This window comes from Rhodamnia argentea, chromosome 6 (assembly GCF_020921035.1).
Source record: "Rhodamnia argentea isolate NSW1041297 chromosome 6, ASM2092103v1, whole genome shotgun sequence".
Taxonomy (NCBI): domain Eukaryota; kingdom Viridiplantae; phylum Streptophyta; class Magnoliopsida; order Myrtales; family Myrtaceae; genus Rhodamnia; species Rhodamnia argentea.
Genome location: NC_063155.1, coordinates 12,616,150 through 12,630,405, shown reverse-complemented (window position 1 = coordinate 12,630,405; position 14,256 = coordinate 12,616,150). Strand labels below are relative to the sequence as shown.

Sequence of the window (14,256 nt, the reverse complement as noted above, 5' to 3'; positions counted from 1 at the left end):
AATAATTCTTAATTATTGGTTATTTATGTTTTTTAGGACAAAACAGATAGTTAGTTTTAGAGTCCCCTATCAATTCTCTATTCCATACTTTCAACTTATGTTATCCCACCGTATATGAGTGGTTAGACGTTGCCAATAAGTCGGTTACAAGACACTATGCACAACACGGGTCAGCAACGCAGAAGCCGAAGCTTCGATGGCTCACCCTAGGCGCGGGTCGCTATAACACAAGCCTACCCGACGGTAACCATCCCAAGATGACGTGAAGTCTACTTTTCCCACCGTCACTTTCTCAAGTTGAGAGAAAATATTTATTTTTTTCCCCTCCATCCTTAGAGAATACTCTCAAGTTTAACATCTCAAAGTTAAGACAAAATAGTTTAGGAACTTATTTAAGTCCGATCCCACTATATATGAGTGGTAATATCATATGTGGTTATATCATATGGATCCCATCTCACACCATTGAAAGACTCATATGAAGTGAGCTCATCTAGATCAGGACCACCTAATTATTACGCCCGGATACCAACAAAAGATGCGTATAAATTCCGTTATTTTTCTACTGAAATTTAGTGCCGTTTTTAAACTACTGAACACGCTAAATTTTCAACTTCCCTTTGGTAATTGTTACATATTAATCGGGTTTCAGCCGATTCTTCAGCCATATGATGATGTGTTGTCCAAGTGGCATAACGCGTATTGCACACGTGTCCATCGCAGCAGCAATTTGCCAGAAAACTGGTCGAACTTCAATCGAAAGGCATCAATTCCAAAAGAGAAGGGAAAGTTCAGTGATTCGCGCGATTGAAACTAAGTTCAGTGACCTGATCATCACAGATTCTATTTACAGTAGAGCGACTCAAAAGATATCATTGAAGACAGAACTACAAATTCGAAGAATCTTTTAATACAGAAAGACCAATAGCACTTCACGTTCCGGATATGAAGAAGCCACGGCCAAAGCGGCCCAGAAATCTAGCGTAAGAACCAAGCTGATCCACAGAATCCCGCAGCGGGAAACCTAAGCCATCCCATGAAATCTTCAGTCCCCCGACTCAAGAAAATACAAAAAGAATCTTATACTCTATTTTTCATTATAAAGGAGCCATTTCTATACTCCCAGAAACATAGCATAAGCTTTTCTTGGCTCTCTCCTTGCTCATGTCTTGCCTGAGTCTGAGGCTTCCGCCTCCCAAGAAGGCCTGGAAGATTCTCACCTCCAAGCTTCAGAGGAAGCTCCCCAAGCTCCGCAGGCCAAGACCTGTCTACAAATTGCCCAAAACTCAAGTTCTCGCCGCTGCTCCTTCAGGAGCCGAGGAGTCTGTCTTTGTCGTGAAGCAACCCGGCCGGCAGCACAGGCAGAGACCTCGGCGAGTCCACTCGTCGGTCGTTTTCAACGTTCGGCGTCACGTGTTCAAGAAGCAGCAAGCGCATGTGTTTGTCGATAAGCTCTTCAAGGAGCCCCTGGAAGGGATCATAGAGCATCATTGCCTAGACACTCTTCCTGTGAAGTATATGCCAAGTCCCAAGAGCCTCGCTGCCATTGATCGCTCTGCCCTGGAGGCAGGAATGAGTGACGGGGATCACGACGGAAGTGACGCAAAGACATGTGAAGCGGACGACATGTGGGAGTCGGTAGGGCTGGCATCGCCGCTGACTCACAGGATTGATGAGAGAGCCGAGGAGTTCATCTCCAAGTTTCGAGCTGAAATGGAGCGTCAGGAGATGGTGGCACGGAGTTTGTAGCTGATAACTTCATACACACACTTCTTCTTGTTCTTCTTTTTTTCCCCCTCCCCTTTGGATTTGTGAATACTGCCATCAAACTCAACCTTCTGTTGTACATATACTTTGCATAATAGAGCCTAGATTTCCAATACGCCGTACGATCAAGCATGGCCTGAATTTGGCATGAATCGGCTCGTGGTGTTGGATACTTAATCCGATCTAATAGATACTTAAAAGAGGAAACATGCCCAATATATCACTAGATTCATTGATCGACAAAGATACATCACGAGAACATACCTTATTGATCACCAGTTAAAAGCTCTTTGCGATCTCGGAGTTTTTCTCCGTCAAAACGACAATCGACAATAGGAGAGGAGCGTTCTTTGTTCTCTGTTTTCTTGGAAGTGACAGAATGGAGTAACTGGAAAGAACGATGGGGAGGACGTTAGTTATTGACGTAAAATCAACCAACGTGATCTTTCACGTTTGAAGTAGATAACCGCTTAAGGGGATGTGATTGCCCGCATGAGCGCACACCGTAACCTTGTGGACCCCACTTTAATTTAATCTAATATGTGGAGATAGCAGGCATCCGTTGATAAATTTGAGTGATGTCCAGGAATAAATCCACCAACTCTTGGGAAAATTCTGATCAAAACAACAGTCCAGAGGAAAGTGAAAGCTAGGACGAGCACTTTCCTTTGAATTGGACTAGGATGTAACGAGTTCTCAAGAGTACACAAGTTCTTCGTTCCACATGTCCATCAGGCTCAATTATGTGAGATAATCTACACATGAATTGGATCATGGACTGAGAAAGGCATTGCCTCTTTCATTGTACTCTAAACCAGAGGTGTAAATATGGGTTATTAATCCACTTTTTAACTCACTTTTATACACTTCATAAATGAATTCACTAAATATAAATTATGGATCAAATATGAGTCTAAACTTATAAGATATATTTAAATATGGATGTTAATGGGTTTTAGCTCTTTCTATTTTCAATCCATATTTTATCCATGGAATGTAGCTTTCCAAGCATTGCTTATAAATGGGTTATGGCTTTCCAAGCCCTCCCGCCATCGCCTAGCGCCACCACCCACCGCCTCCGCTCGCCCCGCTGCCGCCCCTCGCCACAGCCCACAGCCACAGCCCGCCCGCCTCCACCGCCACCCCCAGCGAGGCTCGAAAGCCCCTTCACCGTCACCAGTAAGCTCTTCCAATCTGGCTATGCGTTGTTGGACTTTGTGCAAAATTGGTGCTTTCTTCTCCATATGAGCTCTACAAATGCACACATATCAACTTCTTCTTCGGCTACTTCACCGAAAGATCTTGAAAAGGGCTTCTTCTTCCCCTGCAATAATAATCCAACACAAAACACTTCTGCAGAAAGAAACAGGACTACTGGAAACTCTGACCTGTAACCAGAATGTACATAAGAACTCTCCTGAGACAAGCGAAAAGCAAAGAAGAGGAAGAGAGAAACGAAGGTTGAGTGCCATCATGCCGCGACCCTGTATCTTGCTTTCCAGTACGAGTGCGAGTTCGAGCGCGTGTGGATATATAGACGAGAAAGAAGGGGGCGGCTTAGGAGGAAATGGATCTGTGAAGTCGACCCAAAAGATGAAAAAGAAGACAAAAGTCAAATTAATTATATTATCATGGAAAGGCGGGCCCCACATTTGCCCCACGTGCAACTCTGCAAGAGAGGCCATGCGTTGTTGGTCTTATCTTTTGTTGTTGCGCTGTTATCTTTCCCTTTCCCTTTCCTTTTCCCCTTCCCCTGAATCAAATAACGAACCCAACACGACGGTAAATGATGTCGGAGGTGAAAAAGCTCGCACCTTTCGTCTTGCTTGCCTAAGCACAAGCCTCACAATGCATACGAACGCTGAGCACCACTGTGATCAGGCGGGCGAGGGGCAGCAGCAGCGGGCAGGCAGCAAAGGAGGGAGAGGTATCAATATGGATTGAATTGGGTATGAATCAGATATGGATAATTAAATTTTGAAAATAAATCAAAACGAATTAAATAAACCGATATGAATCAGACCATATTCGATCCGACCCATCTATTTGACACCTGTACTCCAAACATGAACGCTTCTGTTTGGAGTCCTAAGAGATTTCTGGACAACAGGGATATGCAAACGATGAAGGGAACATTCATTCTCCTTCGTGGAGGTGGAGATAATTCTACGATGTAAGCCGATATGGCGGCAGAGAGAGTAGCAAGTGTTCAGGAAAAATCGCTCTCTTAACGCTATGAACTGGAGATATCCCTCATCAGGTTCAGTAAAACGTCGTCCAAAGACGCGCAGATAGATCAAAGGAGGTGAAATGGGATACCACCCTAACACAGGAAAACAAAGAAGTGCAACTAAACAAGACTTCATTGAATACATCACATACTTATATCAATAAACAAACTAAACAACCAAAAGCATAAGAATTCCCCAATATTCAGCTTTGTATTCATCCTACAGCAGAAACAATAGCCACAAAAGAGAATTGCCAACAGATGCCACGAGGCTGGATTCAATACAGAATAGTAGGGGAACACTAGCATATGGTTATTGTGAGGCACCATAAACGATCACATTACATCTATAGTGGATGTGTTCCAGGTAGACCAGCTGACTATTACATGCTATTTATCTACCTAGCTCAGAAATGATTTCATTGGATCATCATGGTGTATCTTCTTCATCCGATACGCCTCCATCTCCTCAGCAGTAACCTGTAAGTAATAGGTAATTATAGCAACACACAAGCCACAAAAAATTGAGAGGAGTGGAATTCCAGTTAGTCTGTGGTACTCCCAAATTGAGAGAGGGGGATACCTCATCCTCCCATCTGACATTGTATTTGCGCTTCCTTTCATCTTTCTCTTCTCGCTTTCTTATATCCTCCTGTGCAAAGTGAATCAAACAAGAATTAGCAGAATTAAACAAGGGCTGTCTATGACTCAACCATCGCCTTCCATTGCTTCTCCAAACCACAAATCAAATGCATAACATTCTGTTGCCTTTCCCTTGCTATTATAGCGAGCGTCCCCTCTGCAGTACAGTATACACTACTAAACTAAGAACTAAATTTATTCTGAGTAACAATGACTGGTTACCCTCAATGTCATCATCGACTTTCAATGGTAGCCAGACTCCAACATTGTATTTGTTGATCTATATGAAATTCCCACTTCTTTCCTTAATTATCCCTTTTTAAGAGGAAATAGGTTGGAAAGGACGAAATAAAGAATGAACAGAGAACTGAAAATGGTCCAGTTACCTTCTTAAGTGCTTCAGCAAGAAGTTTCTGGTCCAACTCCAAATCATCAGGGACATCACTTCCCCAGGTAGCCAGCCTCTTCTCCTCCACTGGGGCAGCTTCCTCTGTTTCCACATTTAAGCAATGCCAGACCAAAAATCACCAAAGCAGTTATATAGAGTCCAAATTCCACTTTGGAAAAGTACATTACAACAACCATAATAAATAAATAAATAAATAAACAAACCCAAGCAACAAAGAAGCATCTGATAACTTTTCGGTCAAAATAATCAAAGAAGCTGAACAAGAAAGGTAAAACTGAGTACAAATAGTTTTTCCAGCAAATGATCCTCTAAAGGCAGAAACATTAGGGTGAAAAAGTGGACTGACCTTCTGTCGCCCCTTTTCGAGCAATATTTGATTTCATTAGTTCATTTACTGCCTCAGCAGCTTCAATTCCGGCAGTGCCCGTACAGTAGCTATTCCTTATAGTCTGTTTGCAGCACTTGTAGCCCCATTGATGATCCTTCCACCATGAACCCCAAACACAAGTGTGGTTATTAATAAAAACATCCTCCTCATACTTGCTTCTGGGCAGTGCCAACTCCTGAAATAGCACAAGAAGCTGATTAAGTATCTCAATGTTGTCGAATGAATTGGAAATATCCTCATGATTCAGGAAAAGCAAACCTGATATTAGCAGGGAGAATGAGGAATGACATAGCAAATTCAGGTGGAGAGTTTTAGCAAGTGCATTTCATGAATGAAATGGACAAACATCAAAACCTTAACTAGAAACCCCACCTGCCCCTTAATGATCCTGCCAGCACGATCATATTCCACCTCTCTCTCACTCTGTCCCAGAAGCAACTCTCTTGGGAGCTCTTCCTCTGAGGCTGCATTGCCATACCTCTCCAGGATGGTATCCTTTGTTTGAAACTTCAATTTGTCCTTAATAACTTTATAGTTCTTGTAAAGCAGCTCAGCTTGAGATGGTGCTGCTTGCATGTGGATGTCTTGCCCTTTCTCAAATGCTTCCCAAGCATGTATATTAAGCTGCTTAAATTCAAGAGCTTGACCGCTATTTCTGTATTGGTTATCACCCTGAAAGTAAGAATCAATTGATTAATAAAATATTTATGCCTTTTTTTTTGTCAGAAAAATATTTATGCCTTGAAAAGTAAGGAAATGAGCTAGAGTTACAGCCAAAAAACTTCAAAGAACTTACCTCATAGAACTTCTCATTTGGATCAGCCTCTGGAAGGGGATCCTCACGCATGGACCGAGTTTTGGGATCATAATGAGCTGAATTGACATCAAGATTCAGCAGGTACTTTGCCGTATCCTCCCGAATACGAAGGTTCCTAACAAATAAATCAACTTAGTAATGTCCAGAATATGAAGAATAGAGGGGAAGAAAACTCATTCATGTAGACTTTGTAAACCTTCAAATATCATATAAATACTAACAGTTTAAGTGGCTTTATTTGCTTGTTAATGTTTGTAAAACATTGAAACAAAGAAAAGACTGATAATGTCAAAGCAAAAGGTTCCACCTACCTAACAGTTCCAGTACTTCCACCACCTGTTGTGCGAACACGCTTCTCAACCTTTGCAAAGTCCATCTGCTTGCTTTCATCAACCTTTGCCTCATCCACCCTTAAGTCATCGTCCTCATCTTCCTCATCGCTATCACCATCCTCACCATTTTCGTTATTGTTCTTCTCCTCTAATTTCTTCAGCTGTTGTTCCTTAAGATATTTTCTTCGAGCATTATCCCTAGCTTCATATCTCTCAATCACAAGAGCATAGCTTGATGCATCATACCCATTCCACCGGTCTCTCTTACCATCATAGTCAAGCTCAAAGGTCTCTATCTTTTCATCAGGTGCAATGTGTTTACTTGTCCATTTGGCTCCCACTTTCCGAGGTCTTTCCATGCATGACCTCAAATCATGAGTCATGGCACCACAGCTGCAGAAGCCAACACAGAATTGCATTTAGCCACCATTTCTCAGCTAATATTGGTACAAAACAAGCAAATTACAGTCGACAATATAGAAGAGGTAGAGGCCATGATGAGACAAAACTAAACACCATAAGGTACCAAAATCATACTCTCTTCCCTAGTGAAAACCAACAACAGAAGGTAAATTGAGAATTCAAATTTTGAAATCAGAAAAACTCATCTTCACACTTTGAAAAGCTATAAAAATGCAAAAAACTGCAAGTTTGCTTTTTGGTAGGTCCAAAGAGGACACAGGGTGCAAAAAAAGAAACCGAAAATGTCATCCCATTAACCTCCTCAAACGTGATCATATTTAAGTTGAAGAAGCAATTCATGGGTTGTGACTTCTGGGAAATGCGATAGAGTCAACAAAAAGAATCCCCTAAACTGGCAAGCCCCAACAAACCCACCCCAAAAAAAAAAAAAAAAAACCCACATACACACAGAGAAGAGAAAGAGAGAGTCTTCCTTACTTCTGGCATGCACCTTTCCGGTACTTGTCAGCCTGAAAAATTTTCGCGCCTCTGTCATACCAAGATTTCGTGTAATTTGGATCTGATTTCCATTTCCTTTGATGTTTCAAGCTCTAACAACATAAGAAACATAAAGTCAATTCAGCCCCTTCTCTATCATACACAGTGCACAGTGTTGTAAGAACATCTACAGGATGCAAAAGGAAACAAGAATTCAACTTACAGGTCTCTCAGCGTTGAGATACCATGGTGCAGATGACATGTACTGTGGAATATGAGGATTAATTTCCTTTCCATCTTCATCAACCTCAGCTGGAGCAAGTCCGGCTTTTCGTGCTTCTTCCAACTCAATCTGTTTCCTGTGGTCCTCCCTAGATTTAAAAGCCACTGCAGACACCATAACATAAGCTTCCGTTAAAAATCGAAGCGACATACAATTAACATCTTCTAACACCAAAAATCCCGCATTAGACCTACTCTAAAATAACATCAGAATCTGTTCTCTTCTTCCTATTCAGCAGATGTTATTTTTCTTTAAACGGCATACAAGTGTAAGAAAAACAACATCTCATCAAAAGCCTGCGGGGCAAACAGTTTAGAAGCTTAGCCTATATAATTAACACATATTCTCCATTTTAAACGGGAACGAAAACACGATTTCCTGCTCTAATCGCAGAAAAGCCGCCATAGAATTCAGCGACGCGCAAACCAAAACAAGGCGAAATCGAGCACACCGCACAAAATAATGTCGGAAAAGCTCCAAAAACAAGACGATGATCGCGATGCAGAAGAGCGAAGTGAAATAAAAACACTGAGATTGGGCAATCCCCGAATAAAAAAGAACGAAATCAGCCTGAAATGGAAAAGTCGGTCGACGTTAGGAATTAGGGTTCGATACGCACCAGAAGCCGTCGCCATGATTTCTCCTGTATGAGCTCAACCCAACACCACCGAGGACAGTCGCAATCAGTTGAGCTAGCTGGGTGGGGATTCAGAGAAAATCGAAGTTCGGAGATCGAGAGCGAGCGAGCGAGCGAGCGAGCGCGAGAGAGAAAGAGGAGGAGATCGCCTCCTTGTTTTTTTTTTTATTTTTCGGTTGATGAGATATGTGTCCGACGTGGCTAAATACGTTTCTGCCCCTCACGAACCCGAAGAGGCCTAGAGGCGGTTTAACCTCATGGTCAAACCGCACGAAACCCCTTTTTTTTTCAGTTAGATTTTTTAATTTTATACTTTTTAAATTGATTTATTTTTTCGTTAAAACATCATTGGAAATGCTAATAAGTTACATTTAACATTCCCCAAAGAAGGAAAAGAACCTGAAAAAACAAAAATAAAATACAAAATAGACGAGAAGGGGAAGGAAACGTACGGCTGGCGGAGGCGCCGCCACCGATCGGGGACCGTCGTCACCAATCGGGGACCGTCGTCTTTTGCCAACCTCAAGTAAAACCGATGTAAACAATGGTAGCCACCTTCGCGATCCGGGAGGATCCAAACTCATATGCGATCTAAATATCAATGATCTCTCGCAAAACCAAACCCCCGGCAATATTGTCGGTCCTTGTCAAGTTTATCCACGACCAGGCCTAAGAACTCTAAACTCCAAAGCGGGCAAGGCGCGATTATCATGATCTCTCTTACACTTCAATTTCTTTTCTTTTCCATTTTTTTTTTTGGTTTTATTTATATGTTCCACGTGAGCAAAGAGTTGGAATAGCACAATAATGTGACATGACATGGATATCCACGTATACATGTGGCGCCACCGTGATCTTTCACGCCAATATTTGAGTCCATGTATTTGACGCAAGGACAAACTTGAACAAAAGAAATATATGATTCAAGGCCTCCATTGGGAAGTTGAACAAATTTGAAAGAGTTTTAAGGACTACTGATGACGTTTTCATTCCTTTATTTAACTCCTCTTTCTTATGTAGATGCCGCACCGCTTACAATTCAGATATTAGATTAGCGAACTACGAGCAAGCCCACCATGGGCAAATTATCTTCTCTCTTGACTTTTGACATGATTTGGGTTCACATCAAAACGATGACTTTTCTCCCTCTGCAAGAGCTCGAGAGTTAAAAAGAGAGAGATATGGTGACAACAGGGGAAAATGAAGGAGATTATTAACTTTTCTCACTCATTATGGGCCCGAAAGTTTGACCCATTGCATAAATATTCATCCTCTGGTGAAGTTCTTCACCTTTTCAAGTACTGGGACTTCCACAAAAATGAAAAAGGTTTTAGGACAAAATCGATCCCAAAAAAAAAAAGAAAAAGAAAAGAAAAGGAGACGTTCTAGGACAACAGCGTCAATGCACAAAAGGAGCATGCTATATGTATGAGAACATACTCTACTGAAATGTGATTAGCAATGCTCGGTCTCTGTCTGAGCAGGAAAGTGAGGTTTTCCAATTCTCTCACATGATTAGCTCACTTGTCAGTTTTTCTACTTCACCTATGTCTAGAATTAGCTTCCTTTCTTGGCGCAACAAGAACAAACGACTTAGCTTGTCATTTGTCTTAAACTCTTTCTTATTACTAGTCATGGGCGCCTTAGTCCAGAAACACTTGATAGTGCATCCAACAAAAGAGATGTCATCATTATTCTCTTCGCTTGTACAACTTGAAATCAAAAGACAAACCCATCGTACACCCATCACAGATGACCCTGCGAAAGTCGGAGCACGTCCAAACTACCTAGTTCCTCAATATCAAGGCAACAAAGCCCGAGTGCCAGGAATGTGGAAAGAAGTAAGCTGAGCAGCACTCGATGGAACAGGTACATCAAGTACTCGTGCATGCGTTTTGCAGGGATAGAAGTGGAAAGCAGGGAGCAAGAAGCACGTGCTCGCAAGGTTGAAAACCACATTGCCAATCCTCGGAAGCTACTCCTATCACAGTAAAAAATGTCCAGCACAGTTTGGTGTTGTTTGTGAGAACTACAGAAAGCAATGGTTCAAACAAGGAGAAGTGTAAATACTGTTGTCCAAGTGTTGTCTCGTGGGTCTTTGAGAGGCCACCGCTCCCATTGAATGGGGCTCCTCAGGGACAAGAACCTCTTCCTGCCAATCTGCAGTTAATAGGAGAAGGCGTGAGTGGGAATGTGGTTGATGGGAATGAACAATGGGATGCTGCTTGTCAGGATCCCCCTCCTCCGACAGCTCATGCCATTGCGGACATGTTCCAGGCTTTGATGAAGAAAATGGAAGTTCTCTGGCTTCCGTGAAGGGATTAAAGTTTATATGTGCTACAAGCAGAGGCGGAAGTTCTCGTCATCAGCGTTGTTTCTTTGGCTATAGGGGTATTTGCTTCTCACCAAATAAACTTGAAATAGTTCTTCCCCGTTTTTTATGCCCTGTATTGAATGCTGATTTCCCAGATAAGCACATTTTTCTGGTCTGTTTCTTTCATAGGTTAACCATCCTACTGAACTTGGTAGCGGATCAGGCTTTAATGAAGCACATTCCACTACCAAGTTCAGTGGGCTGGTTAACTTATGAAAGACAGACCAGAAAAATGTGCTTTATCTCGAAAATCAGTGTTCAATACAAGGGATAAAAATCAGGGAAGAACGACTTCCAAACTTATCTGGTGAGAAACAGATACCCCGATAGCCAAAGAAACAATGCTGGTGTCACCATCAACAGCATTGCCTGCATAAAAACTGGGGAAAAATCACAGCAGTCGGTGAGATAAACAGGTTATGCTTCCAATGAAAGCTATCCAAATGCGCATGCCGTATTAGGGAGAGACCCTGGAGGAAAGCTCAGACTAAATGGAGAAATTTCTCACTTGTAATTGTTGAATGACACATAAAAGCAAAGACCGATCAGAAGAGAGCTATCTGTGCAATTCCTTCAATCCTATTTGAGTTCCACCTACTATGAATGAAAATTTTCCCTAAGCAACAAACTGTTCTTAGGTTGATTGTGCAGCAGAATGAGTTTAAAGGCAGGCATGTGAATGGTGCATCCAGTCTGACCCCCAAAAAAAAAAAAAAAGGTCTATCCAGCCATTTGTCCAGGTTTCTAGCACAAGAGCTTCAGCTTAAGAAGATGAGGGCTGTAAAAGGGAATCCACCTATCTCCCAGGAAGTGAACTGGAAATCCCTAGAATCAGGCATTCCATTGCATGCGAAACTAACCTTGGAAAGGTAATACCAATATCCTTATCAAGAAGTATAGTTGCAGGAAATTCATTTCAGATTACCGAGCCAGGAACCATATTTAATATCTATGTTAGACGAGCCAAATTTCTCTCTCATCCAAGTGATTGTTTTTACCATGCTAATTGCTTTATGGACAATTTCGGTTCATCGGGTATCAAATCCCTTATGTATTCCTGCGCAATAATGGCACGTTCCCCTATCTTTAAGCTTTATACACACAAAAATAATAGATTATTGCAAATTAACTTTCATTGAGATTTGGCTTCTTATGTAACGTTGCCCTTTGGCTGTCCTCAATGATGCTAGATAGTTGCTTGGTTACTCACTGGCTTAAGTACACCACAAGTACCATAAGTTGTGTATGGCGTTCACTTTAGTGTCAAAATTTTCAAATCAATCACTTTAGTGCTAAGTTTTTGTAACTTCGATCACTTAAGTACCAACTTCTTTTAAAAACGATCACTTTAGTGCCGGAGCTAACGTGGCTTGTCGAAAATTCGACACGTGCTATTTTTTATTAATTTTTGAGATAACGTGGCTCGGTGAAATTGACACTAAAGTGATCGTTTTTTAAAAACATTGGTACTTAAGTGATTGTTTTTAAAAAAAGTTGGTACTTAAGTGATCGTTTTGAAAGTTTTGGCAATTTGACACGTGTTATTTTTTTATTAATATTTGAGATGACGTGGCTCGGTGAAATTGACACTAAAGTGATCGTTTTTTTAAAAACATTGGCACTTAAATGATCGTTTTTAAAAAAAGTTGGCACTTAAGTGATCGTTTTGAAAGTTTTGGCACTCAAGTGATCGAAGTTACAAAAACTTAGTATTAAAGTGATCGATTTGAAAGTTTTGGCACTAAAGTGAATGCCGTACACAACTTATGGCACTAAAGTGAACGCCATACACAACTTATGGCACTTGGGGTGTACTTAAGCCGTTACTCACTATAGAAGGAATTAGGCTGAAAATCCTAGAACTATTTTTTCAATTTGCTATGCTAGGCTGTCTATCAAGTTCAGTACCCCGCTTGTGACAAGTGCATGATATTAGCAACAGAGTATTAAGATGACTCTCTGGGTCATCATTGTAAATGGTTCAACGTACTAAAAATACCTACTTCATCTTTTGATAACAAGCCACTGTGAATTGTTCATTTTTTGGACTTTGCAACTTCTGATAGTTCTCTCATCATTAATAAATTGGGACATGTTAAAACACATGGGAACAACTATGACAAAAGGCAAACCGTAGAGCAAACGGGTCCCACATACAATATATCCAAAACTAGTTTCTTCCAGTTTGGATTCTTGGACGTGCAAGGGTATCCCGTAAAGGTAGCAGATTTAGCAAACAGCCGACCTCCTAGATGAATAAAATCCAACAAAACAAGTAAACATGCACAATGCACATACTTTTGTTAAGGGAAAAAAATGTAAAGAATACAAGAATGAAAACAAAAGTAGGATTGCTGACTGGATTAATCAATTAGAACACATAATCTAGACTGATCCGATTTGCTAATGGATCATACAAGCTCTCCATCAACTTGAAACAGAGATAAAAGCAGACCGCAAGCCCTGGCGAAAGCTATTCCAAAAGCTTCAGAAATTCATAATGATAGACATCTAACTGTGAGAAAATTTCGCTTTTCAAGAATTACAAAACAAAAATTACGGATCCATATTAAATTATGGATGCAAAATACTCAAGGGAACAAATTACCTCTTCAAGTTTATCATAAGAAGCACTGAAGACGTTCGTTCCTCCAGCAGTCTGGCCTCCCAAAGCCGCAATCTCACCTTTCCTTAGCATTATCCTTTTCTTCATCTATCTCAAGCTAAAACAAAAATTGCAGAAGAAAAACCTTGAGCATGAAGTGAACTTATGCACCCACGTAGTTCGACCGAAATACTCTCACTTCCTGAGTTAACCTTGTATATATACATTAAAGCACACAAGAAGCACACTTGGCAACAGCATAAGTAACTTTCTCGCGGCCAATCGAGAACTCACGTGTTTCTCTGTGGCGGCGGTGATAGTGTCGATCATGTAGCCAACGCGGTGGCTCTGGAAGAGCCGCCAGTGCTCGCTCTGGAGATCTTTGACGATGAGACGCTCGAGCTGCTCCACCTCCTCGTCAGCCCCGCGCGCCACCTCCAGCAACGTCGACTCCATCCTCTAGCCCGCGTTGCGCGGCTGCAGCAGATTCCCCGTCTCTTTCTCTCGCGCCGGTCGACTGGAATTTTGTGGTTAAGTTTCAAAAGATGGCTGACGGCCTGACAGCTCCCCTCGTCCTCAGACAGACCACTAACGTTGTCGTTTTGGCCCCATCACACTGACAAAGAAAAACGAAATTCTTTAATTGGTTTATATCATCAACCATTTTTCGCTTCAAATTGAGTCAAAGGCTGCATAATTCGCATCAGACTTCCGACAGGATATTTGTTATTTTATCCGGTGCTTGGGTGCCCTCCTGAGCGGACAAAATGTCACATAATAAATCCTAGGAAAGATGTGAGACAGACCTAGACTGGATAAAAAATATATATATAAATAAATACACTAAAAGTTTTAAATTACTCTTTTGAGAA

General features: G+C 41.5%; 2 protein-coding genes across 2 annotated transcripts; one reads left to right on the top strand and one right to left on the bottom strand.

The window, feature by feature from the left end:
- Window positions 1-1,096: 1,096 nt before the first annotated feature.
- Window positions 1,097-1,878, top strand: LOC115728823. Its single transcript, XM_030659227.2, has one exon. The coding sequence runs from the start codon at window positions 1,165-1,167 to the stop codon at window positions 1,747-1,749; it is 585 nt and encodes a 194-aa protein (XP_030515087.2). The 5' UTR covers window positions 1,097-1,164; the 3' UTR covers window positions 1,750-1,878.
- A 2,221-nt stretch (window positions 1,879-4,099) lies between these two features.
- Window positions 4,100-8,578, bottom strand: LOC115728822 (pre-mRNA-splicing factor SLU7-A-like). Its single transcript, XM_030659226.2, has 10 exons — window positions 8,388-8,578; window positions 7,709-7,872; window positions 7,486-7,598; window positions 6,565-6,978; window positions 6,233-6,368; window positions 5,809-6,108; window positions 5,395-5,611; window positions 5,026-5,129; window positions 4,581-4,649; window positions 4,100-4,477 (listed from the first exon to the last, which is right to left on the bottom strand). The coding sequence occupies exons 1-10, from the start codon at window positions 8,401-8,403 to the stop codon at window positions 4,400-4,402; spliced, it is 1,611 nt and encodes a 536-aa protein (XP_030515086.1). The 5' UTR covers window positions 8,404-8,578; the 3' UTR covers window positions 4,100-4,399.
- Window positions 8,579-14,256: the final 5,678 nt, after the last annotated feature.

Coding starts and splice junctions, on each gene's coding strand:
- LOC115728823 (XM_030659227.2), top strand. CDS start 1,165: ATGTCTTGCCTGAGTCTGAGGCTTCCGCCTCCCAAGAAGGCCTGGAAG.
- LOC115728822 (XM_030659226.2), bottom strand. Junction 6,979..7,485: donor CGGAAAGGTGCATGCCAGAA/GTAAGGAAGACT, acceptor TGGCTTCTGCAG/CTGTGGTGCCATGACTCATG. Junction 5,130..5,394: donor TCGAAAAGGGGCGACAGAAG/GTCAGTCCACTT, acceptor ATGTGGAAACAG/AGGAAGCTGCCCCAGTGGAG.